A 27,661-nucleotide genomic window follows, 5' to 3' on the forward strand; every position below is an offset into this window, starting at 1 on the left:
AAAATGCAATCACATGTCAGTTCTAGTATAAAATATTTGTCCAATGAATACCCGTTTATCATCTGCATTTCTTCTTGGTGTAGCGATTTTAATGGCCAGTAGTGTAGTTTCCTAGTGGTTTACATTTCAATACTTCCTTCGTTAGTCTTATTTCTGGCCACCTACAGATATGTTCACGCGTTTTTGCTCCTTTATTTTATTAACTAGTTCACTGAATAAACACCTAACTCAGCTGTGAAGTCTTCATTCCTTATGATTCCTCTGAATGCAACCTTTCGTGTACCTCATAAATATGATTTCTGTGGCATTACTTTTATTCATTGCCTTTCTTTCGTAATGTCCACGGCACTAAGGTGTGTTTTAAAACAGGAGTAGCCATTACATTATAAAGTTTAATTTTTTTCTTTCCTCATTTCGTTGACTAGTATTCCGTGTATTGTGCCATACATTTATATTTATTCAATTTATACTTTCATGTTCTTTTTTAAACATGTACCTTATCCAGCGAACGATGTTAAAATGCGAAATTTGTTCTAAAACTTGACTATTTAGCAGTATTTTGGAATGCACAGGGTCTTCGCAGAAGTCTATTATCAGACTTTTCGGAATTAGTATTAAAATTGTAGTCATATATCTGATCTAGGCTGTACAGGGTAAACCAGATCTGTACCGACAAACTTGGAGATGCTTCTTACGTCGTGGTTCCAGTTTTCTGTCTATCCGTGTTTATTGTCATTCCTTAACTCGGCTTTTAATAGTATGAATTAAGTACGTCGGGCATCCTTCTATATCTAAGCAAACTCAGGCTCCGTCCAAACTGGCCTCGGAAGGCCCAACTGTACCAACCGACCGTCGTGTCATCCTCAGCGAATAGGCGTCATTGGATGCGGATATGGAAGGGCATGTGGTCAGCATACTACTCTTCCGGCCGTTGTCAGCAACTTCCGAATAGAGTAGCTCCTCGATTGGCCTCACAACGACTGAGGGTAGCCCGCTTGCCAAAAGCGCTTGGCAGGCTCGACGGTCACCCATCCAAGTGCTAGACAAGCCAGATAGCACTTAGCTTCTGTGATCTGGCGGGAACCGCCGTTACACTGTGGCAAGACTGTTGGCGTTCTGTATCGAGAATGCCCCATATAATATGTCGATTGGCTAGTTTAAATTTTTCTCGTAGCGTCTAAAACAAACTTGTTTCCATATTGAACTCCATCTTTTCCTTTAATTTGTCGTCGTCGTCGTCGTCGTTGTTGTTGTTGTTGTTGTTGTTGTTGTGGCCTTCAGTCCTGAGATTGGTTTGATGCAGCTCTCCATGCAACACATCCTGTGCAAGGTTCTTCATCGCCCAGTACTTACTGCAACCTAAATCCTTCTGAATCTGCTTAGCGTATTCATCTCTTGGTCTCCCTCTACGATTTTTATCCTCCACACTGCCCTCCAGTACTAAATTTGTGATCCCCTGATGCCTCAGAACATGTCCTACCAACCGGTCCCTTCTTGTCAAGTTGTGCCACAAACTCCTCTTCTCTCCAATTCTATTCAATACCTCCTCATTAGTTATGCGAGCTACCCATCTAATCTTCAGCATTCTTCTGTAGCACCACATTTCGAAAGCTTCTATTCTCTTCTTGTCTAAACTATTTATCGTCCACGTTTCACTTCCATACATGGCTACACTCCATACAAATACTTTCAGAAACGAGTTCCTGACACTTAAATCTATACTCCCTTCTTCAGAAACGCTTTCCTAGCCATTGCCAGTCTACATTTTATATCCTTTCTACTACGATCATCAGTTATTTTGTTCCCCAAATAGCAAAACTCCTTTACTACTTTAAGTGTCTCATTTCCTAATCTAATCCCTCCGCATCACCCAACTTAATTCGACTACATTCCATTATCCACGTTTTGCTTTTGTTGATGTTCATCTTATATCCTCCTTTCAGGACACTTTGTCTTATCACATTAATATTACAAGCTCTTCCTTTCCTAGACTTTTTCTGCGCTTACAGTAGTAGTGAGTCGCCTGTACTTTTAAGACGATTATTGATTATTTGCGTATACAGCATGTAACATTTGTTAAGAATCATTCCACGGTATGTTTCGCTTTTATTACGATCTTTTTTCGTATAAAACAGTAGTTATAACTTTAGCTGTTGTCCAGGAGTCCGCTATTATCTTTGTTTCCAGAAAGTATTCACTGCTATTAATAAGTGTAATCCGCGCAGTGGTCTTCCATATTTTAGTAACTCCTCGGTCAATTTATGTGATTTTGGTACGTAACCGACAAAGTAAAACATTTTAAAATTTTCGACAGCTTCCTGGAAGCAGTTTCTGCATGTTACTGGGTAGCCAAAGTAATTCTGGCGTGAAAAACCATTTCGACTTGACGTAATCTGTTTGTGAATCAAATGACAGTAGATGAACGATTGTATGGAAATTTTCAGTAAGAGGAAGCAATATCTCGCGCAGCACGTTACATACTTGGCACGAGTTCATCAGGTGGTCGGTGGGAAGAGGGTATGCTGTGTTGCTACTGCCTTTAAGGTGCACATCTTCGTTACGCAAGGAAAATGACTGCCTACGTGCAGGGGTTGAATTCAGTATATAACGTTTGTCTGTAGTCTTGAATATAACAGTAGTGTAACAAGCTAATGACAAAAAAATATTTGACTTCACAGCAGAAGATATCTCAGTGCTTAGAATAGGTCGTTAGTGCTACACAAATCCAAATAAATAACACTCACAGCACAGAAAGTAAGATGCCTCGAGGATCAAGATGGAGGGGAGGAGAATCACCTTAAAACCACGCCATTGTAATATGTAAAGCAAAACTGCAACAAGAGGTTCACGTGATTCATGCTACCGGCTCGTAGTAAACCCTTGGCCGTACGAAGGAGAAAACACACATCGGAATATGTACAAAAGCTAGTACGTAACGACTATGCCTTTGACATGAGAGGCGCAACGAAATTGGAAAATAAAACAGTAATCTTAATCTACAAAAATTCATTTCATTCATAAAATATAGAATTTAGTTTGTTGTTCAGTTGACTACAACTTCAGTACCGTGGCATTTACCAGAACTTTTTCCTGCTGCGAAAAACCATAAAGTATATAAACTGCTCGAAAAAAGTTTTGCGCCATCTTCAAATCTGTAAACGTGCGTGAGCTTAGATTCGATTAGCGAGTTAAAGAAGTTGCCTTATGAAACGAGGTTTACTCTGAAATGAAAGCATAACGGTAACCAAAATAGTTTGCTCTTCGCTTCTTGTATATGACATGCATCGATCCTCATTGGCACACTGTCCAAAAGTGGTCGAAACATAGCTGCCCCACTCTTCGACGACGACGTCGTTCTTGGGGTCATCCAGAGTGCAAGGAGGAAGTGAACGCGTGAACGCGTGAGCTCGTGCATTATCGGCTTGAAAGACGACTTCGGCGCCGAAATGTTGGATGTAGGACTTCATAGTAGGTCAGAGTATCTGTGTCTCGATTTTGCACAGCCCTCAAATTACTCTCGTCAGCGTTGAAAGGCGTCAGTGTCCGTATCTGATTGCAGCCCAAAGCTTGTCCGACCCACGTTCCTGCTAAACACACGGAACTGCGTGCTGGAGCCGGCCCATGTGGCCGAGCGGTTCTAAGAGCTTCAGTCCGGAACCGCGCTGCTGCTACGGTCGCAGGTTCGACTCCTGCCTCGGGTAGGGTGTGTGATGTCCTTCGGTTAGTTAGGTTTAAGTAGTTCTAAGTCTAGGGGACTGATGACCTCAGATGTTGAGTCCCATAGTGCTTAGAGCCATTTGAACCATTTTTTGCGTGCTGGAGAGGTGCATTGCTTCCTGGCCGCCTCCATACAAATCTACGACGATCATCAGGCCTCAGACAAATCCTGCAGTCATCGGTGAAGGTAACCTAACACCAGTCATCCAGGTGTTCTCTAACCCATCTTCATCAAGCATTAGGTTGCTCTATGATTTGTACTACTACTACTACTACTACTACTACTACTACTACTCGTAGACATTGGGAGACCAGTTTGATCGCGTGGAGACGGATGCGTGCTGTCTCGGTCGTCGTAACCATCCTAGTTGCTTCCAAAAAGGCAGCAGTTTTGTTGCATTCATTTTCGAGTTTCCTACAAACGACAATCTGTAAGTAGCTGTACCATCAGCTGGTCTGGTTGACCGCAGCCGTTCACTAAGAGGCAGATACTAATTGTATCGCCATAACACTCAAATATGATCGTGTGGATTCTGGGGATGAAAATAAATATTTTTATTTCGCTTTCTATATCTATTCAAATGGATTTTACAATTTTGCATGCTGTCTTGTAAAGCCGAGTCGTTCCATCTTAAGGTACGTTAAAATTTTGCGGAAATATTTCTACAACCACAACATGTGAAATTTCAAGTAACCCCTGAATTTCTATTTCGGCAAGATCCAGCTCAGTGTGCTGTGGAGAAACATCAGTTGCTCGCCACATGCTCGAAGACTGCACAGCTCCAGAAAACGTGCGACGTCAAATGGATGAGACACACCACCTGACAGATTTTAGCTGTCGATGAAACTGCTACTAGAGGCGTTCAGTGAGTAATGAAACACATTTTTTTTCTGAAAGCAGGTCGGTTTTATTCAGGATTCCGTTATACTATATTATTCCCCACTCTTTAATTACAAAACACTATTATTCGACATAATATCCGTTCAGTGCGACGGCCTTAAACCACCTTACTGTTTGGTGTGTGGGGGAGGAGGAGGAGGAGGAGGAGGAGGAGGAGGAGGAGGAGGAGGTCGACGTCGGAGCCAACGTCTTGCGGCATCAATAACCTCCCCATCACTCATGTACTGCTTCCTTTCATTGGGTTAAACAGATGGAAGCTCTGAATGGTCTTCTGTTAGGTGGCGAGGAACACATCGGTCACACATCCTTGCGTACCCCAAATGGTGGACATGTGTGTCACCAATACCAACAGAGACGTCCAGTTGAGCAGCGAGGTGTGTGATTGCGATCCGTCGATCACCTCGAATGAGTGTCCACACGTTCCAACATTGCAGGAGTCACAACTGAATAAGGCCGGTCGGCACGCGGGAGATGACAGATTTGTGCGACCTAGTTCCGATGATGAACAAGCGTCGCCCAGCGACTCACCGTGCTTTTGTTCACTGCCACGTTTCCGCAGACTTTTGTAAGCGCCTCTGAATATCTGCGAAGTTCTGGTTTTCCACGCTAACAGGAAACAAAGGGTGGTAGTGCAAGGGACTAATGAATTAACTCATCAGTCACCATCAGAATGGGAAGAAATTACATGTGGTGCCCCACAAGGATCCATATTAGGGCCATTGCTTTTTCTTGTGTACATTTTCTTGTGTACACTGCCAGAAGCAGAGTTCGTTTTGTTTGCAGATGACACAAGCATTGCAATAAATAGTATGTCGGGTGTAGTTCTAGAAAGATCTGCTAATGATATTTTCATGGATATTAATAAATGGTTTAAAGCCAACTCACTGACATTAAACTTCGAAAAGAGTCACTATATGCAATTCAGAACCTGTAAGTGGTTTCCACCCAGCATATGCATGAAGTACGGAGAGGAGTAGATAGAAGAGGTTGACAGTCTTAAATTCCTGGGATTACAACTTGATAATAAATTCAGTTGGGAGAAGCACATCACAGAACTGCAGAAACGCCTTAACAAATCTGTATTTGCAATTCGAGTGTTAGCAGACATAGGCGACACAAAAATGAAAAAGCTTGCATACTTTGCCTACTTTCATTCCATAATGTCATATGGTATAATATTTTGGGGTAACTCTTAAAGTCAAACAAAAGTTTTCAGAGTCCAAAAGCGTGTAGTACGTATTATTTGTGGAGTAAATTCACGGACGTCCTGTAGAAACCTCTGCAAAGAACTGGGTATACTAACTACTGCCTCAGTATATTTACTCCTTAATGAAATTTCTCTAAATAATATATCTCCCTTTTCCAACAAACAGCTCAGTTCATACATACAATACCAGGAACAAAAATGACCTGCACAAGGACTTAAAAGCACTTACTTTAGTTCAAAAAGGGGTCCACTACTCAGGAACACTCATCTTCAATAATTTGCCAGCAAACATAAAAAAATTTAGGTACAAAAAAAGATCAGTTTAAAATGAGCCTGAAAGACGTACTAGTGGCCAATTCTTTCTACTCCATTGGCGAATTTTTTAATAGAAACAAATGATGTATTGTATTTATTCATACTATTAATTTTGTTATTTCAGCTTTAAAAAAATTGACATGTTCCATATCCACGAGGATCTCCTCAGAACGGATCTATGGAACGAAAAACTAATCTAATCTCCCCAAAAGAAACTCAGTGACAGCTCTCTGCCGGCCGGAGTGGCCTAGCGGTTCTAGGCGCTACAGTCTGGAACCGGGCGACCGCTACGGTAGCAGGTTCGAATCCTGCCTCGGGCATGGATGTGTGTGATATCCTTAGGTTAGTTAGGTTTAATTAGTTCTAAGTTCTAGGCGACTGATGACCTCAGAAGTTAAGTCGCATAGTGCTCAGAGCCATTTGAGCCAAAAATATGCTGCGTCACTTATTGAACGCTCCTCGTATAAGTCGTGCTATACACTTCCTATGGAGTGGCTAGTACGACAAGATATAGAGATAAAGTCGTTATATTTCGGCTTGCGGGGCGGAGGTGGACTGTGGGTCCTTCACCGCCGATTTGGCCCCTAGGAGCCATCCAATCCGTTCTTCGCATCTGAACCTGACATGGTTCTCCATCAGTCTCTGGGCATAAGTTACTAACTACATGTATTAGGTCTTCAGTGGTCTTAGTTTTATTTTTGACAGATGAATTTTAGTACGCTAGTGAGCCATTCATTTACCCAGTACAAAATGTCAGTTTTATCACTGTTAAAAAGAGAAGGGAAAAAGGCTCGTACCTACACTTCGTACGACAAGAGAATCTAGGAACTAATCACATCGTAGTTCTATTCCTTAATACTACTTACGCTCATCACGTAAAATTTCCTGCAAGAAGAAACTATTTCGCACGTATCTTCAAATAGTACCAAAATCGCCCTAAAATGAACTCATTTGATCACTAAACGTTCACTAAGTTCGTTTCTTACGTTAGTTTCTTTCTTATTCCTTGATGCATGTTAATAGAGTTGAGCGCGCGAGTTGTTTGTTTGTTTGTTTGTGTGTGTTTGTGTGTGTGTGTGTGTGTGTGTGTGTGTGTGTGTGTGTGTCACAACACTAAAATATTAGAACGTCGTATACAATTCAAAACTGTGTCGCGTGACCGGGGTTCTAAAATAGTAGAGCTAAAATTACCTTGCGTCAAATTCCTGTGACTATCTCAGGACCTGTATTGCCGAGAGCTAATTTGGGCGCAGCCTGTGACAGGCAGACCGTGGCTGTTATTGAAACTTGCGTGCTGAGAGCCGATCGTGCGGCTCAGCGTGCACCTGTTGCCCACTTAAGACGGAATTGCGTGCTGCCGCGGTTGCGGCTGGTGTGCAGACCGCTAATTATGTCGGGAACAGCTGCGTGGCTGCCACAATTCAGCGTTTGTTGCTTCTTTATTCAGAGATTCGCCTTTGTGTGCTGCTGGCTGTCGCCGTTCCCATGGAGACGCGCAGATGGTGGGCGAGGACAATTCCCTCCAGCGGAACATTTAATTTTGTCATTCGTTTTAAGAATCTTCCACGTAGAGCTGGAAAGACTAATAATAATGTGCGAAGTAATTACCCTTGTGCTTGTTACGTTCATTGAAGTATGTGGTGGTTCGTAAAAAGAAGAAATCAGCTGCGGTTTCCTTTTGAGAGCTTTCTCTCCCGTGGTCTCTACAAAACTTTTCAAATGTTTGACGTACGTATTCACCATGTTTCTGTAATTTTTGTAGGATCTTAGGAGTCTGTTGCAGTACTCTATTATACAGGCTGCACCCGAGCTCTGCCAACATTATTTTGTAGGTTGTTCAAGGACATTTTCTGAGCGTTTTGGTCAGTTCCCCACAATACCGTAAGTGGCCTAAGACGGTCGGCGGACATACTGAATGGCGGCCATTGTGGTGGTAAACTCTGGTGCAAAATCTCCTTGCCGGCCGGAGTGGCCGTGCGGTTCTAGGTGCTTCAGTCCGGAACAGCGTGACTGCTACGGTCGCAGGTTCGAATCCTGCCTCGGGCATGGATGTGTGTGATGTCCTTAGGTTAGTTAGGTTTAATTAGTTCTAAGTTCTAGGCGACTGATGACCTCAGAAGTCGCGTAGTGCTCAGAGCCATTTTGCAGAATCTCCTATTGCTTGCATCTCAGCGTCTTTAAATTTCCGTAGTTAAAATAAAATAGTTCCTATGGTTCACAGAAATAATTTACGTTTTGCTGTACATGGTTTGGAAAACGACAGACGGATCAGCACGATCTCTTAGACTTCTGCAATGAATATAATTCACTAGAAAACATCTTCCCTTGAAATGTTCCTAACACAGAAAATGATTGTCATTCGGAAACCTTGCTCCTCACAGCATCTAACCATTCTTCTAAAAGCTGTGAATTTTAAATTGGAAGCCTGCAAATAAATGCACGTTCATTATAAGAATATCACGTTGTACGCACATTTATCAGGCAAGTGCATTAAGATACAAAAGCGTACCTATGAAACGTAATATTACTTTCTTTCTCGAAATTGTGCAACTAAACGCTGCGCAACTCTTCACCATCTTTCTTCGCGTAAACAGGATTGTGTATATACAGTACAATTAGAACTAAAAAACAGTGTATATATCAGGGGTCGTGAAAATGCGGCCCGAATCAAGTGTTCGTGCGGCCCGCGGCTCTCAGCTGTATTTTATAATAATAATCATCTAGGAGATAAAAGCCGAATCGAAAAACTCAACTACCGTTTAGAGCTCTTTAAAACTGTAGTTATCCTGCTCAGTTGCAAATAAAAGTATTTACAGAGACAGTAATATTTTCAGATGTTTGATTTTAATTGATGTTTGTCAAATTGTCAATGAGCTATGTAATCTCGGCCACTTACCTCAGGGTAGAAGGTAAGAAGTGCAGCCACTGTGGGGTTAGAGGATGTGAGAGGAGGAATGTATTATTGTTTGCCTTCCAGGACTGACAACTCAAGGGCGTGCGCAACTCGTACCGATCAATTGCTGTGGTATAAATTTTCACACGGAAATGGCAAGGATTCGCGAATGTGTATTACACGACTGCCCTCTTCAAATGCAGTACTTGTAACAAAGGCGGTTGTAATACAACATAATGAGTGGAAAAAATGGCATGCAAAACATTTAATAACATTTGTGATCGTGTCTCGTATAATGTTGCATTAAAACGTAAGTACAGTTACTGTTATTAATAAATTAATCATATTCTCATACAGACGACACAAGAAATTCTAGTGTCACAACTTCGGGGTCGCTGGAAGTGACAGCAGTCTCAGAGAACAGTCAGCACGAAGTTTTCGGAATGGTGACGTCTACTGACGAACAGTACTTGGGATCCGGCAGCCAACTTAGCGCGTCCTTAATATAGGTATTGTTTTAGCAGACTACCAATTAATTATAACATAGGTACACATGTGGCTCGAAGTGCCACCCCACAATGTCAGTATTGGCCCTTTATATGCTCCAGTAAGAATATAATACTCGATTTGTGTCGCTGAAAGCCACAATACTCTTCTTACCAGACTCCTACCACCCCAGTCGAAGGTTCAAAATATCCTCCGACTGCAGCGCCATCGATGGAGTCTACCTATTTTTCCGAGGTCTTTGGTTTTGGTATAAGGAGCTTGTGGTGTCCGGTTGCTCGTTATAGTAACTGAAATTCATCTGATTAAAGCTGTGTATCCCTGTTAAAGCGCAACTAACACGGACGTAAAACAAATGCGAGACAGAACCAAGCAGCACTGAATGCAAGGTTGTAGGCGAAGTAAAGTGGGCATCACTATTTCCAACAGCAGGTACAGTGAGTATGTTCTATAAGTCTTGTTTGGTTACCAACGTGGGCCATTCACTGTCTTCGTTTGCACTGTTGTCCAGATATTTTCAAAGCAATGCAGATAGTGGTAAAGTGGGTGGTAGAAGAAATCAAATGGAATGTTGTTACTGTGTAACTAGTCACTCGAAGACAAAAAACTGCACATCAGGAAGGAATTGTCCGAATGGGACGGAAATCGGTAGATGTCTTTTACATGCAAAGAAAAACAAATGACTGCAATTTCAGAAATATCAGATGACTTATTCGAGAGAGAGCGTCACAAACTGAGCAAGTCTGTAACGCATTGGTGCACCTCCGGCCTTCAGACAAACAGTTATTCGGCTTGGCGTTGATTGCTAGAGTTGCTGGATGTCGTGAAACATATCGTGCCAATTGGCGCGTTATATTGAATCCCGAGCGGTTTGGAGGGTCCTCCCCATAATGCTCCAAACTTTTTCAATTGGGAGAGATTCGGCAACCTTGCCAGCCGAGGTAGAATTTGGCGAATACGAAAACAAGAAGTAGAAACTCTCGCCGTGTCCGGGCGGGCATTATCTTGCTGATATGTAAGCCCAGGATGGCTTGCCCTGAAGGGCAACAGACGAGGAGTAGAGCATCGTCAACGTGCCGCTGTTAGGGTCTCAGGGATTACAACCAATGCGATCCTGCTATGAAAATAATTGGCATCGACCATCACTCCTGGTTGTCAGGCTGGTATCCCACCGCATGTCGTCAGTGATGAGGCCCACTTCGAACTGAGCTCCAATGACCAGTGAAGGCTTCTCTGGAGACGCCCCGGACAGCGTTGGGATACCAACCTGACTGACTGAGTGCCCGATAGCCAGGAACGGTGGTCTGGGGTGCCATAACAGGAACCCTTTGGTCGTCATCTGCGGCACCCTAAGAGTACAGCAGCACATCGAGGATATTCTACGCCCCGATTTGTTGCCCTTCACGGCAAGCCAAAAAATGGTTCGAATGGCTCTGAGCACTATGGAACTTAACTTCTGAGGTCATCAGTCCGCTACAACTTAGAACTACTTAAACCTAACTAACCTAAGGATATCACACACATCCATGCCCGAGGCTGAATTCGAACCTGCGACCGTAGTGGTCGCGCGGTTCCAGACTGTAGCACCTAGAACCGCTCAGCCACCCCGGCCGGCACGGCAAGCCATCCTGGGCTTATATTTCAGCAAGATAATGCTCTCCCGCACTCGGCCAGAGGTTTTATTGTCTGTTTTCCTGCTTTCCAAATCCGATCTCAGCCAATAGGTCACCCAATATCTATCTCTCTCTCTCTCTCTCTCTCTCTCTCTCTCTCTCTCTCTCTCTCTCTCTCTCTCTCCCCTCCCCCCCCTCTCCCCAGTTGAGAACGTTTAGAGCATTATGGGCGGGGCCTTCAAACTAGGTCAGTATTTTAACACTCTAACACGCCAATGGGACAGAATTTGGCACGATATCCCTCAGGACGACATCCAACAACTCTTACTAAACAATGCCAAGACGAATAACTGCTTGCATAAGGGTCAGAGGTAGACCAAAGCATTGTTTACTTAATTTGTGAAGCTCTTTCTCTTGAATAAATCATCAAATGTTTCTGAAACTGTAATGATGTGTTTGTCTGTACATGCACATCACAATTTCCGCCCATTCTGACAATTCCTTCGTGGTGCGTCCTTTTTTCCCCGAGCGCACAAAAAATCAGATTACCTTCCATTAAGAACGTGGGTGCACTCAGCGAGTGTAATTTGACTTACAAATGATAGAGCACAGCAATCAGTCGCCCTTCTCTTGCAGGTTTTATTCGGCAAATCAAGATTTCGGCTAGTGCCTATCTATTATTAATGCACCATTTCATAGTATCAACGTATGTTCTAGTGCATCAGTTCCCTGTTGTTCGGACACAGTTCTTTGCAGACTAAGTCTGCATGCATTAATACTATGAAATGGTGCATTGACAATTGATTTACCGAATAAAACCTGCAATAAAAGGGCGATTGATTGCTGTGCTCTATCAGTTGTAAATGTACAAAAAATACTCGGAAAATATCCCTCAACTTTTTCCCTTGCGTTTATGCCATCTAGTACGGGGTCTGCGTTTTTAGGATTTGGCAATCTTTATGTTAGTATTCTACTTTGTGGACAGATGCCCTTCCTTAGGTCACGGTCATTAAGGTAACCTATAGGCGGGAAGCTGTGCGCGGCTTCTGTCCGTGAGTCGCGTCAACTTTGCTGTGTGTTACCGTATTGTAACTGTTAATGGATTGTAATAGCTGAGGCAGAATTTGGGGACCAGCCCACCCTTTACCTAAGACTGAGAAACCGCATAAATAACCACATCCAAGTTGGTTGACGTACCAGCCCACAGCCATTAATCGACTGGGGGTAGCTCATCTCTCTCTATCAGGCTACCGCGCTGCACATTACGTTGTATGAACGTGTCAGAAGATATCTCTCAACAACCTCCGAAAATTAATTGGTGGTATTCGTGTTCACTCCGTGTCCAAGGCGAGTCGTAAATGATGAAAAACATTCGTGCGTAGTGTTAAACATTAAGTTACAAACTCAGTTATTTTGCCCATGTTCCTGTGTAAATATATGGCAAAGCATCTGTTTCATAAAATGAAAAAATGTGGAGAAAACTTTCGTATGTTTCTGTGCGTCTCCATAAAGCTGGAGGAAAGAGTGACAAAACTGCAAAACTTGCAGACGTAGTAAACAACAATCTCCATGAAGACGGGGACTATATTTCTCGTTAAGAGCTCAAGCATGTACCGCGAGATTTTACACTTTGTCACCGCTGACAACATTCAGTTCTCAAGTTCTTATAAGATTGCGCGTAGCGCCACGGTACGATGTTTTTTTATTTTTATTTTTCCGCGTAGCTTCCCAGGGATGCCTGATACAAATAAAGACTTCAGTGTGTTATGCTGTACATAAGTGGGAGAAAAACATATCCAGGATATTTAAGTTCTTCAGTGTTTTGTCACATCATTAATTTTTTCTTTATTAAGTGAACAAATCAAGGAGTAAAAACAAACTAACTGTAATTGATATGTCCATAGCAACAGGCGGCCCTGGAGATATCTTCCCAGATCATGACGCACCCTATGTACTAGATACGGGAAAATATGTATTCTTTTCGTCTTCATGATTTTGGCGGTAACCACGGTATACAGACCATATACTGCTTTGGGTGCAGACGGTTTTAAAATTTTAATAACGATATGCTGCGGCTGTCGATCTCATCTGTTCTGTGTCTGATATATTTCTAGTTTATTAGTAGGATCTTGTAGCCTCGTTTTGATGCACTTACGAGCATATTTCTGTGCCTACATATTCATGTGCCACGAATACAAACGTAAGCGTGTTTTTCCCCCTGTTCTTCGATCGTGTCTTGTAAAACGAAGAAAATACGTGCAACAAAGAGAAATGGCTCAGCGGTAAGAAACTGGATTGTTCACATTCTGCAGCGTTTTAAATCCTTGACCAAGCATCCAGATTTAGGTTCTTACATGTTTCCTTAAACTGCTAAGGAAAACAGGCATGGTTTCTCTGAAGAGGGACACAGACGATTTCCTTCCCTAGTCCGAGGTTGTGCCCAGTCTTTAAAAACTTAGTCCTCCATGGGACTCTAAACATTACTCTTCCTTTTTACGTATGTCTATTATTTAAAGCTTTTTATTTAGTCGTACAGGCAGACCTAAAAACAATAACAAAATTGCAGTAGCGTTTAGGACCAAAGAACCGACAGCGGAAATGTAAACCACAGAAAACAGCATCCTTCGTTTTTTAACAATGTAATAGCAGCCGTGTTTGCAGAATAATTTTAAAAAATTGGATTCCGCGCAATTAATCAAACAAAAGAATGTTATTGCTCAAACTTATTTACACACATTTGTGCTATAGTTAGTGGCTCAAGTTTTATTGAAACCTAAAAATATATTTCTTTACGGAAAAAATTCGATCGCCTAGTGCAAGTATTTTTGACCTCAGTTAGAGGGAGAGGGAAAGAGGGGGATGGGAGAGGGGAGGAAGTATCCCACTGTCAAAGTTGCGTAGTAGTAAAATGCATATTTTCTAAATGAGGAATTTTGCCCGAAACTTAAGTCATTTCATACCGTCAGTACATAAATCCGTATAGATTTATTGTTGTCTCCACTATTTTGTAGGGTTGTAGATGTCTCCTTGTAAGCTCCCACACGTATACCTAATCCTTCACTGAAATGTATGACGGGACGGCACAATCAAGATAAGGGCTGCTACGTGTTTTGACACGAGACATCAGATTCGGTGGTAGCGTAAAGTTCATTTACTAAACGCTTGCAGAGGGTGCTGGCAACTAGGAAGTCTTTACACGGGCGCCGGAGTGAGTGTAAAAGTTGGAGAAACGTCCGGGTTGTCGGGTTATCCGTAGCGACAAACTCTTGACCCGTGCGTGACATCACCAGTCGCAGCCACAGCTGCGAACAGAGGTCGGCCGATGTTGTCAGCAGCGTCCAGTTGCTGACCGCTTCCTTAAAAGTAATTCAGGGCGCTAATAGAATAAACGCACCGACGCTTGACAGCGAGAGACAAGACGTCAGAGTTCGCTAATGGCCCACAGCTAGAACAACAAGTGGTCGTTAAGCTATTGCAGAGAATATTGTTCGTATCTCGAACGGAATGACCTCCTCCTTGCCAAGCAGTATGGATTCCAAGAACATCGTTTATGAATTTCTGAAAGCCATGGCCCAGTCCAATAGGCGCAGTATTTTTTGACTTAAAGCATTTGACATGGTACCATACATACTTAATATCGAAAATACGACCGTATCGCGTATCAGGCTAAAATCGTGACTGGATTGAAAATTTCTTGATAGGGAGGACGCAGCGTTTTATTTTGGATTGACGTCATCTACTGATTTACTAGTTACTTCAGGTGTAACCCCAGGGAAGTATGTTGACCCTTGTTGATGTGACTTTGCAGGCAGTATTAATATAATCCTCGAGACTTTTCGCAGATGATGTGGTTATCCGTAATGGAGTACTGTCTGAAAAAAGCTGCACAAATATTGGCAGATCTCGAAAAGATTTCAATGCAATGCAGAGATTGACAAATTTCTCTAAAGGTTGAGAAATGTAAAATTATGCACTTCCCAAAGCGGAAAAAAACGTAGTATCCGATGACTAAATATTGAGTCGTAACTGGAATTGGTCAAGTCAAATGCCGGATGTAAGAATTGTAGGGATATGAAATTGGCTCAGTAGGGATATGAAATTGGCTCAGTCGTAAGTAAAGGAGGTAACAGTTGTAGAGTACTAGGAAAATGCAGTAACCTACGAAGGCGTCTGTACGAAACACTCTTGTGACCTATCCTCGACTGCTGTTAAAGTGTGCGTAACGAACAACAAATGAGACTAGCAAGGGATAATGAACGTATACAGAGAAGGCAACACCCATGTCACAGGCTTGACTCGTTGTCAGTTTAGTTTTTTCAGCTTCTATTTGCCTTTCCAGATGTTTTAAGATAAACGCAAACTATCCCGTGAAAGCTTTCTAACAAAGTGTCAAGAACCAACTTTAAATGATATTTTCAGAAATAAATAACCTCCTACGTGTGTCTTCCATGTGACAAGATTAGACTAATTACAGCAAATACACAAGCGTTTAAAGCAGTTATTCTTCCCGCACGCAATATGTTACTGGAACGGGAAGATGCCCTAATAACTGGTAGACCTATATTGGAAGTACCCTCTGCCATGCACTGAACTGTGTTGCGCAGTGTGTCGATGTATATACAGAAGGATACTTAGATAAAAAAAATTTTACCGAGAGAAACGCATTTATTTATTGTGCCATGTTAATCGCTAGTAATACAAGTTAACGCAAGTTCATTATATTTATCAGGACATCACTAGAAAATTTCAGTGAAGATGAAATTTGCCTTCCAGTAATTGTTTGGCAGAACAGAGTTCTGACTATTTTAAACATTCTTCTTTTTTGAGGAAAACTGGGCGATATCGATCCTTCCAAGAGTTTTTGAAGCAAATAACTTTCATTGACTGGACACTTAATCATTTATGAAACCACAGCATTTCCTTAATTACCAGCACTGAAGCTACTAGTTCTATTCACCTCCGGCGTCGTGTCCCTGGGCTTCTTAGTTAACTCCATCCTATGAAGATGTTTGAATCAGAAGACTTGTGACACGGGGGCTTCCGCATAGGCAGCTCGCGAACATTTTCGGGTGTTTGTTCATCCTTAATTTGCAACTTAGTTATCAATTTTTGATTTCCAGTTATTCGAATTTTTTTCGTAATATTCAAATACATATTAAAATCTTCATTAGTATCCAACTACACACAAATTTTGACTTAAAACAACTTGAAATATCCAAATTTGTAAAGCACTGTTGTGTTTTCAGTATATCTCCAGAATTACTGTACATTTGAAATGCCAAATCCCACTCCCCCCCCCCCCATATTCGATAGTAATTGTCCATAGTTACTGAATAGAGGGGCCTCACTTCTTAGAAGTACACGAATCTGTAAGTATATGACGGGGAAATACACACTCCAGTTCACGGTCCGTTTATTTTCTGAGATATATCTCATTGTCAGTTACGAGAAGTAATGCGTAACTCAAAAGGACAATACTGGACATTGTATAATTTGATGCTTGAGTAAAAAAGTGGACGCAGTCTGACTGAATAGACGTCTCCACTCATAATGGACGACAACACACTAACTGCTGTGTACTTCACTTTCATCTGTCCAAGATCCAAGGGTAAATTTCATTTAAAACTCGTAGAAACGGACTTACTCTCAGTGCATACATGTATCTTCGATTTCTGCCCACGTATTCAGAATGGATGGGTACTGAATAACTGAGCATACTCTCTGATTGGCCAAAACAATATGACCACTGCCCACCATGAGAGTGAATACCACGTGGTGGCTTTGCCGGCACGTGATGCGGCAAGGAAGGTATAAAAATGGAGCAGGAATAACTCTAGTGACGACGGTGGCCGCAAATTGAGAAAGCCTCTCGCATAAGGCTGATCGCTATAGCCCGGCGGCTGGGAAACATCATCTCGAAACGGCTAAGATGGTCAGTTCTTGGCGTGATAGTATCTGTGGAAAGTGATTGGAGGACGGTGAAGCCACGAATAGGCGAAAAAGTGCTGAACGTTCACATATCACTAAAAGTGGCGATCGGAAGCTTGCCCCCCTCTGAAAGTCAGGCTTTGTGGCGGTCTGTGGCAGATCTTACAACAAAGTACAATGCTGGTGCAGGCACAAGTGTTTCGAAGCACAGCGTTCAGCACACATTGCTGAACATAAAAGGTTCGCAGCAGACAGCCACTACCTGTTCCCATGAAACTTCCTGGCTGATTAAAACTGTGTGCCGCACCGAGACTCTAACTCAGGAACTGTGCCTTTCGCGGGCAAGTGCTCATCATCTGAGCTATCCAAGCACGACTCAGGCCCCGTCCTCACAGCTTTACTTCTGCCAGGCAGTTTCATATCAGCGCACACTCCGCTGCAGAGGGAATATCTCATTCTGGAAACCTGTTCCCATGTTGACCCAAAGACATTGCCACTTACTATTGCAGAAGGCACACCACAATTGAAATTTCTTGCACTACAGAAAAATGGGAGAATCCGAACTGAGTTATCGTGCGCGGGTGTGGATTTCTGGTAGAGTCATTCTGGGTTTTTAGGCGAGTGTTACCGTCGAGCGAGCGTGCAGGCGCTCATTGGGCACAGACCTCAAATTCGATTGTGAAGCCAAACAGCTAACGGGACAGTGGTATTTAGTGAACGAGACAGACCCCACGAGGCTTTCATTGAAGCCAATGAAGTAGATTTCATTCCGGGGAAATCAGTGTCATGTTTTCGTGTGACTTTTCCCCCCCTTCCAGACTTTTAAGTGTGTTCTTGTTTCATTACGTGGGGATTGTCGGCGGAAATGGTTACACGCTAGTTGGAATCGGTGTAAGAACTGTAAGTGGCGTAAATTTTCCAGTCAGTTGTCGGATCTCTGTATCTCTCAGGAAGTGGTTGGAGTTCACAGTTATAATGACCGACGTTCTAATAGTCGCAAATTTAACACTTTGTCTAGGTTCAAAGCGAAGTGGGCAACCATTAATAAGACTGATTTAACATGTTTAGAAGTGCAGAGAATTAATCTGGGTCCGCCAGTAAACATTTCTGATTAAATCCGTGCAGCAGTAGGTCGCGTACGTTGTCTTGCGCGCCGCCTATCGACAAGCGTGTGTGTGTGTGTGTGTGTGTGTGTGTGTGTGTGTGTGTGTGTGAAACAGACAACTGTTAGCGAATAGTATCATATTTGTTGGCAACGCTTCTATAGTCGATAGATTCGAACTGTCACTGCTTCCTTTGGTCAACCTCAGGTCTGCGAGTGTTGAATACGATAAGGTGCGTAAAAACAATTGCCATTAAGGCACGTATCGCTCCTCCTCCACTTAATTCTCTCCATTCTCCAGTCCGCTCTTATTTCGCATGTTTAGGAACTAGATATTTCGAGAAGTGCGATTAAATTTTGTGTCAAAAACATAACAAAGGTAATTCCTCTACGTTTCATCAAATGAGTACTTTTGAGCACACAACTCCGACACAAACAATGCAGACCCAAGCTAGAAATAAGCACGTCCGTTGTGTTCTAACATAGTACATGTGCCCCCTCCCTCCCTCTTTCCCTCCCGCCCCCGAGTATTGGTAACGTCCAAATTCATTCAAAGTGTTTCTGAAGGCATACATAAAACTACCTTTTTGAGGCGAGTTATGTAGTTATCAATTCGAAGGTTTTTGGCCGAGAAACCCTGTTGTAGAATATGAAGGAAAGTATAATAATTAAATTGCAATTCAACACACGAAGATAACTGCAAACAAGGAAGAAGCTTTGATAAAGGGTAAAGAAAATACTTACTTTTGCATCATTCGTTTTCGTAAAATTCAGAAGCGTTACATTGTTTTACTAAAGTGAAGGCGCAGTCAGATTAGTCGGATTTTGATTCGTAATGGAATCACTTTAATTTCAACAGTTCCAAGTGTGTGTCTGTTAAAGGAAAACGACGGTACAAACCTGTGATGAGAGGTTTAAAACAGGAATATTTTTACGAGGTTTTTATGAACTGGTGTTCATTCTTCGCGAAAACAGATGCTACAGAAAGCATGGCCAGGTTTGCTTCTCCAAGTGACACACAATTTGAAATCACTGTGGTCTCTTGTTGGACACTAAAGCAAGAAATTGACTGTAGCATATAAAAATGGAATTGGTAAAGATTTTACTAAAATTATATTAGTGTTCTCATCTAGTAGAGTGATCAGTGACTATGCGCCCTAGAGTTTCTCTCCTGCCCTGGTCGCACCTCGTTAATGCCTTGAAATGATACACGCCAATCGCTTAATGACAGTATTGTTTGAAGATTCGTCACTGTAGATTGTCACCGGACCCTCCCTTGCTGAGTTGCGCGGTGTTTACCATCAGACTGTTCGTCTTTAATTAGGCTCGATACTTAGCGAAATTTTGAGGGTGTAAGGCGATTACGGACGAGTTCTCTCAAAGTTAGAGGGGCTTAAGATTGTTAAGTACTTCTCGACTTGCTTCTACATTAATCTCTGATGATTAAAAATCTGGACTGTGATTAACAGCCTCGCGCGTGCTAACATTAAACTTAGGTGTAACAAATGGATTATACTTCTTTCTTCGCAAGCAGGCTACGACATATCCCATGACAGGAAAATAAAGCAGTAAGATTTGTGGGTATTCGTGTTAAATTTTTTGTGTTGCAATTTTTGTTTGATGTCATACCTCGAATCATGTTGCAAAAATAAATAATTTTGCTGGCTAGTAGTCGTCTCTGGTAAATCAGTCTATTAAATTTTATAAATAGCCATGTTGAAAAGATTTACGCTCATACAGAGGCATTTTTCCCTCCCCTCGCTCCTTTTTCGATTGGTAGAGGAAAGAAAATGACTAGCACTCGTACGAAGTTACTTCTTTCCATGTGCTGAGCAGCTGCTTGCAGACTATTTATGAAGATGTGAACAATGATCGTTGAGCAAATGCATCAGTGATAGTGGAAGGCATGCGAAACATAGGAATTGAAACTGTTCCAAACGTTTCTCTAGACTCGCCACAAGGTTAGGAAACTTAGTGCGAATCTGAAGTTCAGAGACGGACGCCGTATGACGAAACTTGAATGTTGAAACGCGTCCTCTGAATAAAAAATTGACTTCATCGAAAGTTAAAAGTATCGACTATTAAAGTAGTGTGGAGATTACTGCTGGCATAATCTCTGTCGATTGCCGTGTGGTAAAATCATCAGAAGGTCAAAACGAAATGCAAAATATTTGACACATGGTACCTGTATTGTGCGAAAAGATGTAGGTAATGACCCTTAACGATAAAAAGTTACGTATTTCACACGAGTTCTAAAAACTTACTTTAAATTTCGATTACACAATAAATACAAATGAAAAGGTTTTCGATTAAAATAAATGCCCACTTAATTTGGAACCAAGGCATACAAAATGTTGGGGAGAAGGCGAACCAAAGACAATTTTATCGGCAGAACACCTAGAAGGTGAAACAAATCTCTTAAGAGAGTCTGTCTACAGTAGGTTTGCCCGTCCTCTTCGTGAATATTGCTTCGTCGTATGGGATCCTTACCAGGTAGTGTTGACACCGAAAAAGTTGTATTATTGCGAAATAAAGGAGACATATTTCATTTCGGCAAGCTCTTTCCACAAAATTTTAGTCACCAGCTTTCTGCTCCGACTGCGAAAATATATTGCTGATTCCCTCCGACATACGGTTTACTAATCATCGTAACAAAATAAGAGAAATGAGAGATCGCACGGTAAGAGTTAGGTATTCACTTTTCCCACTCACGATTCGTCAATGGGACGGCCATGAAATAGTCTGAAAGTGGTTCTATGAACCCTGTGTCAAACATCTACGTGTGAATTTCAGTCCTGTAGATGTAGACAGATGTTGAGTGTACTGTTCTATTTCTAGAAGTCCGTGCGGATATCTGCATTAATAATTGCTCCGTGGTTAAGACGAAAAGAACATTGCGGATATTGCGACCTCCGCTAATTTGCACTACAAGCGATAGATAATAATTGTTATTATTACACATTGCTGACAGACTCAGCATCTTAGCTCGATTGAGTCGAGTACACCAGACGTTAGATGGGTATCTGACGTCTGCAAGGGCTAAAGACGGCGAAATGCGCTTGTTATCTTTACCATGAACATCCTGCTTCAAAAATTGTTAAGGATTTCGTTGCCACTTGTTGACAAACTGCCTATTGGCTTCTGTCTCGGGTTCTTCGGTCATCTAATGATTTTACTGACGTTTCGTCAGCACTAGTGGCTGGCATTGTCAAAGCTTCACCCTCCAGTGCCATGGTGAACTGGAGCCGAGCTCGCGGCCGCAGACTATATGTACCTGGCGCGGTCATTTCCGGTACGGTTCTCCTCTTGCAACCTGCGACGGTCGTTCGCTGCAGTGCGGGAAGCCAAGATCCATTTCCTGCTTCCGCCGTACCAGCAACCGCCTTACATCCAAGTCATTATTGTTAACAGAGATCACATAATTACCATAAGCTGCCACAATGCTACCTGAAGGTTGTTCTAAAACATTCCATCAATTGGAATCTTAGATTTGCGGTTTGACTTTCGTTTCTCATCCATGATATAATGTTCGGCACATCAGTGAACCTACCAACGTTTCTCTTAAATATAAGAGTATTTTCAAGTATGCAATGCAACGCTTAGTACATTGAAAATTACAGCGCGTTAAATAGGTTTTAACATCATGACGAATTAGTGTACATTTGATAAAGGAACTATGGGATTAACATTTGGCAATATGTCAGCCCTATTTTATATTAATATGTCATGATCGGCAACTACGTTCTGTGGGATGGAAATTAAGAGAGACACTTCAGCAAATGAACGTGCAAGCGTACCGTCAGAGATCCGGTCACAGAAAGAGTCAAAGAAAATTCCTTGAAGGTATATAGCAAAAGCCAATCACTGTACAGTTTTATTTATGCCACGACGCTATTAGCACTTTCATTCGTTTTCAGTCGGCAGCAATGCATTTATTTCTAGCTCAGTATAACGTTTTTATCGAATGCATTTTGAACGCTGCAGCGTCCTTTGCTTTGTAATGTGCAGCTGTGTTTTCCACCCCTTTATGCATAGCACAAATATTTTGAGGTTCACTGATGCAGTACAGCTCGCGTTATGTTGCCAACCAGTGCGTTTGTTCATATTACAAATGAAGCTGTACAAAGAATGGCTGGGTGAAAAATGCCATCGTGGGCTTCTTGGGCTATGTTAACTTGCAGTGTGGTTGTGTCGTATTATGTAACCAATCCATTCGTGTCTTCTTCACTGTTATTCTCCTAAATGGCCTTTCTTCACAAACTGTTTGCAGGACTTCCTGGGTAGTGGTTCTATCTGTTCACTTCATCTTAAACCGGTATCTAGAGCCTCATACCTCAAATGCTTGCAGAAACTTCATTTTTCGTATTGAAGCCACAAAGTGCTGGACCCAAATGAAGCTGTTAACCACCTTGTTTACCTCATTTCAGTATCTTTATTGCTCGATCAAAGCACTTTCTTTTAGTCATGAAATTAATTTTCTTTCTCTAATTCATTGTTTTATGAGTTCTTGCCGTCATCCGTCAACTTAGCTCTAAATATTCGAATGATCTTGTCTATTTTCTTTTCATTAATTGTAATATTTGTTACTTTTGATTTCTTCGAGCACACAAGTATGTCTTTTTAGAGTTAGTTTTCTTTTTGTAAACATTCTTTAGTACTGTACTAATAACTTCAAAGGCAGAGATTACTTTCATCGGGAGCTGTTATAGCGTTTTCAGACGCAAACCTGAAAGTTTGTGTTCTTTCTCAATTATTGCGTTCGATTTACAGTATTCCTTGGACTCGTATTGCATGTACCTATGACTAACGCCGTAAAAATTCTGGCTTCTTTTTGTGTATTTCTTATCTTCACTATCGCTTTTTGACCTTTTTCAATTATTCTTCTGTCTGTGTAGTCCAGTTTAATAATTTTTTGTACTTCTGTTAGTTTCTTCCATTTGACAGTGTCGAGTGCTTCCTGAGGTCTAAAGAGCTAGGTAATTTTCTCCGTTTACCGTTAAGCAAAATTGTTCTTCAGGTAAATTGTGTTCATATTTTTTTCTTAGTGCGTCTCTGTATTATTCTTGTTAATATTTTCGAAGTGTTAGGATGCTCAAAGTCCTGTGATCAGATGTAACTGCTTTGTTGTTCTTCAGTATAATTATAATGATACTTTCTTTAAGGTGGTCTTAGATATTACCAGTTCTATATATCTGATAACATCTCATACGTATTTTAATGAATATTTCTGGGTCTAATGCTTTAAGTATTTCACGTGAGCTTGAATTGGATGCAGATAAGACTAGGGGATGCAGATAACATTTCTCTCATCCGCTCAGATATCTGTTAATAACAGCAATGCCGAAACTGGGACGTCTTGACTAGTTAAAACTACACCGTATGATGTGTTTCTCATCTCATTTCGGAGCAGAGCCAAGTGCATGTTTTAAGGTACCTTTTAAAGTATTTCCCTTGGTTTTAATCATATACGAGACGACTGCAGGACAGTAAGTCCGCTAAAGTTACTGCATCGTGACCAACAAGGGAACTGCTGCGTGATTCGCAGAAGTTAAGTTTCAGAACAACTCTGTGGGAGTGCTCCAGCTTAGCAAAAGTAATTAGACGTGAACGTCGGAGCGCATGCAGTGATGGCGCTCTATCAGGCAACAATCCGAATGCGGCCCCTTGGCAGCGAAATATGCTCCAGATATAAGAATAGTCAGCTTCGATATTCCGTGCCAGCAAAACTGGCGCGCCGTCGCCGTTCCTTTAGCGACGCAGGCATTTTGCTAATTGCGTTCTTATTTCTAATCTTGCAAAAGAGCGCAGACCGCATTATTTCACAAGAAACTGCTTATACAGGGTGTGTCAGAATTTATAGCGCAAAATGATCCTGGTAAAGTCAAACGGCAATGAAGAAAAATATTCCAGTAAACGTTAGTACGCAGACTAGCAGTTTACGATAATTACGAATGTATCTAAAAGTCTCTACAGATTTCTGTGTGAAGTATTCTCCCACTTGGTACAAATGTAAACTTGATGGTAATCATCTGATTAGGCTCAAATTTCATTGAGATCGAAAGAAATGCACAGCATGCCATAAAATACAACCTAGCAAATAGCAGGCACAGTTTTTTTTTTAATGTATGTACCGAAAATCGTAGCAGCAGACGACACACTTGAGTACATGTTCAGTAATTGGTACAATTTGATTTCAGGGTGGCTTCGCACGTGTCCACGAGTTGATGGACCTAACGACGGATACAGTGTACGCTGGCAAGATCATCCCGAAGAACAGGATCACCAAGCGACACCACATCCACAAGGTAAGTCAGAGGTAGAGTGCTGCAACGCTCCATGTTTGACCGGTCACGGCTCGCCTGTTGACATGGGGACCGAGCCGCTCGTGTCCGGCCCCATAGGACTCGGCTCGGTCACGTACTCGCGCCATGTCTGTTGTCCGGATTCCGGACACGCGGATAACCGAGCATGACCGGTCACCGCTGACTATTTCTGTCTCTCTCTTTCTTTTAATACAAAAGTAACGTTTCCAAGAACGGGTACGTTACACAGCTAAATTCATAGAGCACTTTCTTTTATAATATTTACTGCCGTCTTCCTAACGTCCGGGAATTTTGTTGTAAATAACACATTGATCAGAAGAGACCAATCTGTGTTAATGTAATGAGATGTGTCAAATAGTGCACCTGATTATGCGAATCAGTCCACATATCAACTATCGCAGCACATGTTTTATTAATAACGTCCGCAATAACAGAATGCATTATACTGTTTCGTATTGCATCAGTTTGTTCTTTGACATGTCTGCTTATAGTAGAGGGATGTGGCATGACATCTGTCACGTTAACTTTTCCATAATGCGCACCTAGATGTATTAATTCTTGGCCTAGTTCTCTGAAACCTTCACCGCAAACAGCATTAAAAGGTCTCATATCTTTAGCACACATTGCAACACACTTTGCTGTAATACTATTTTTTATTACTGCCGGTATTCCTGAAGGAGCTGTATCTTTGTGAGGTTTCTTGCAACTGTGTTTCTTTAAAAGAGTGGTTCCCGATTAGAAACACAATAATGTGGAGCAGTTTATGCACGATACGTATCCAGTAGACGCACTCTTTTCGTCTACAACCACCAAAAATATGCTCCGTACTTGGCTTTTTAGACCTTCCCGTCTCTTCAAAGTGTAAACATTGATTTCAGTCTTAAGTCTTACTGCACTGGTTTCCTCGCACTGCATGATTGTAGAGAGAGAGACACACACACCACAAATGAGAAGCCCGTACTGGCTGCAGTCTCACACGGATAATGACACGTGTAATGTGTTTGAAGTTGCGTGCTACGTATTCGGTCACGGCTTCTATGCTCGGTCACAAGCCCTAGTGCGGGCAGCCTATCTAGTTAGGGTGTGCTCGCCCCATCTCGTATTTTGTGCTCGCTTACTCGGTCATGCAGGACTCTAGTCAGAGGGACGCCCCAGTTGCTCTCGCGTCTGGCGCGCGGCACAAGAGCTAGGTGGTGAGCGCCTTGCGTATAGGCTGCTGGCTAAGCGCCGTAGTAGTGTGGTACGTGGGAAAGTCGCAGCCGCTGCACGAACGTGGGACAGTGCGGAAGACGTATCCACAGCGTAAAACAAAGATAAATGTGTACAGGGTGAATCTGAACGCCGCCAACAAAATTCCAGGGTTGCTGATACATTTTCTGAGGATCTAGTTTCCAAATTACCTGAGTGGCCAACATAAATTCATCTCCGGGACCAAAAACGTTCAGCGTCAAGGGACACGGTTCTAAAGCGGCAAAGAAACTGGTATAGGCAACACCTATATAAGACAAGTGTCTGGCGCAGTTCTATGTTCAGCGGTGAAAACATCTTTTATAACCTCCATTACAAGTAGTGCGTTACATAGTTACAATAGTCTTCCACATACAATAAAAATTTCATCGTTCTCACCTTTTAATAAAACGAAAAGTTCATTCTTGCTAGAACACTGTTTCTATTGAGCAGCAGAATTTTTATAACATGTGAAGTACAAGAGTTCAAACAAGCAAGTTTTTCGGATGAGAAAATAGTCACCAAATTCCGATCGAATGAGGCAATGACATACAAAACAGAACAGTTTTCCAGTTCGTTAGTCCATGCTCCTTGGAATGTTTTCAAACTGGAACAAACTCACTCCTGAGAGAACGCTCTTATATTCACATTAGATGGAATAATACAGACCATAATTCTATTAAATCAAGGAGAAAACTTCAGTATCATTTTTAAGAAACTCAAGGAAGCAAACCACCCACACTTTACTTCGTAACTACACACATGTATCCACTACACTACACTGTGATATGTAGCATACAGGCATTCGTTTTATGTTAAGATCTTCTGAAGGCTTTAATCGCTGACATGTTACTGATATTCAATTATAAAAAAAAAATGGCACCAAGAACAACGCATCTTCTATGAATTTTCACTGTGCGATTGTCTTCAAACAGCGTACTTTCATAACACGGAAGTTGTTATGCCTAAACAACAAACTGTTAACATTTGTTAGCCACCAGCATCACATTTCCAATAATTTTATCGCAAAAATTCTAACCAAAAGGAGACGTTTTAGAGATCTTACATGTGCTGATGCTTCGAAATCACACACATTCATGAAAAGTAAGTTATAATATGAAACTCACCGAATATTGGAAACCAGGGAATCAAATTCGGCGTCTTATAAGTTCTGCTTGTAACGTACAACGCGATCGTACATCTCATTGGCCACGTTCCTCTCCACGTAGCAAGAATGTGTCGTCTGTTATTTAGTCTTTCGCGCTACAGAACGTTGTGTAACGTAGCCATCTTAGATTGTTTGCAGATAATGCTGTCATTTACCGTCTTGTAAAGTCATCAGATAATCAAAACGACTTGCAAAATGATTTAGATATCTGTATGGTGTGAAAAGTGGCAATTGACCCTGAATGAAGAAAAGTGCGAAGTTATTCACATGAGTACTAAAAGAAATCAGCTGAATTTCGATTACGCGATAAGTCACACAAATCTGAGGGCTGTAAATTCGACTAAATACTTAGGGATTACAATTACAAATAACCTAAATTGGAACGATCACATAGATAATATTATGGGGTAGAGCAAACCAAAGACTGCACTTCATTGGCAGGACACTTAGAAGGTGCAACAGGTCTACCAAAGAGACTGCTTACACTACGCTTGTCCGCCCTATTCTGGAGTATTGCCGTGCGGTGTGGGATCCGCATCAGGTGGGACTGACGGATGAAATCGAAAAGTACAAAGAAAGGCAGCTCGTTTTGTATTATCGCGAAGTAGGGCAGATAGTGTCACAGACATAATACGTGAATTGGAGTGGCAATCATTAAAACAAAGGCGTTTTTCGTTGCGACGGGGTCTTCTCATGAAATTTCAATCACCAGTTTTCTCCTTAGATTCCGAAAACATTCTGTTGGCACCCACCTACATAGGGA

The 27,661-nt window shown here is 41.9% G+C and overlaps 1 protein-coding gene across 1 annotated transcript in view; it reads left to right on the forward strand.

Moving 5' to 3' along the window:
* LOC126184061 (serine/threonine-protein kinase PLK1-like) overlaps positions 1-27,661 on the forward strand; it is a 261,222-nt gene that overhangs the window by 178,808 nt on the left and 54,753 nt on the right. The window contains exon 3 of the mRNA XM_049926421.1: positions 24,378-24,485. Within this exon, the coding sequence (XP_049782378.1) occupies positions 24,378-24,485 (108 nt within the window). The remainder of the gene's footprint in view (positions 1-24,377; positions 24,486-27,661) is intronic.

Source organism: Schistocerca cancellata, chromosome 4, assembly GCF_023864275.1.
Source record: "Schistocerca cancellata isolate TAMUIC-IGC-003103 chromosome 4, iqSchCanc2.1, whole genome shotgun sequence".
NCBI classification, from domain to species: domain Eukaryota; kingdom Metazoa; phylum Arthropoda; class Insecta; order Orthoptera; family Acrididae; genus Schistocerca; species Schistocerca cancellata.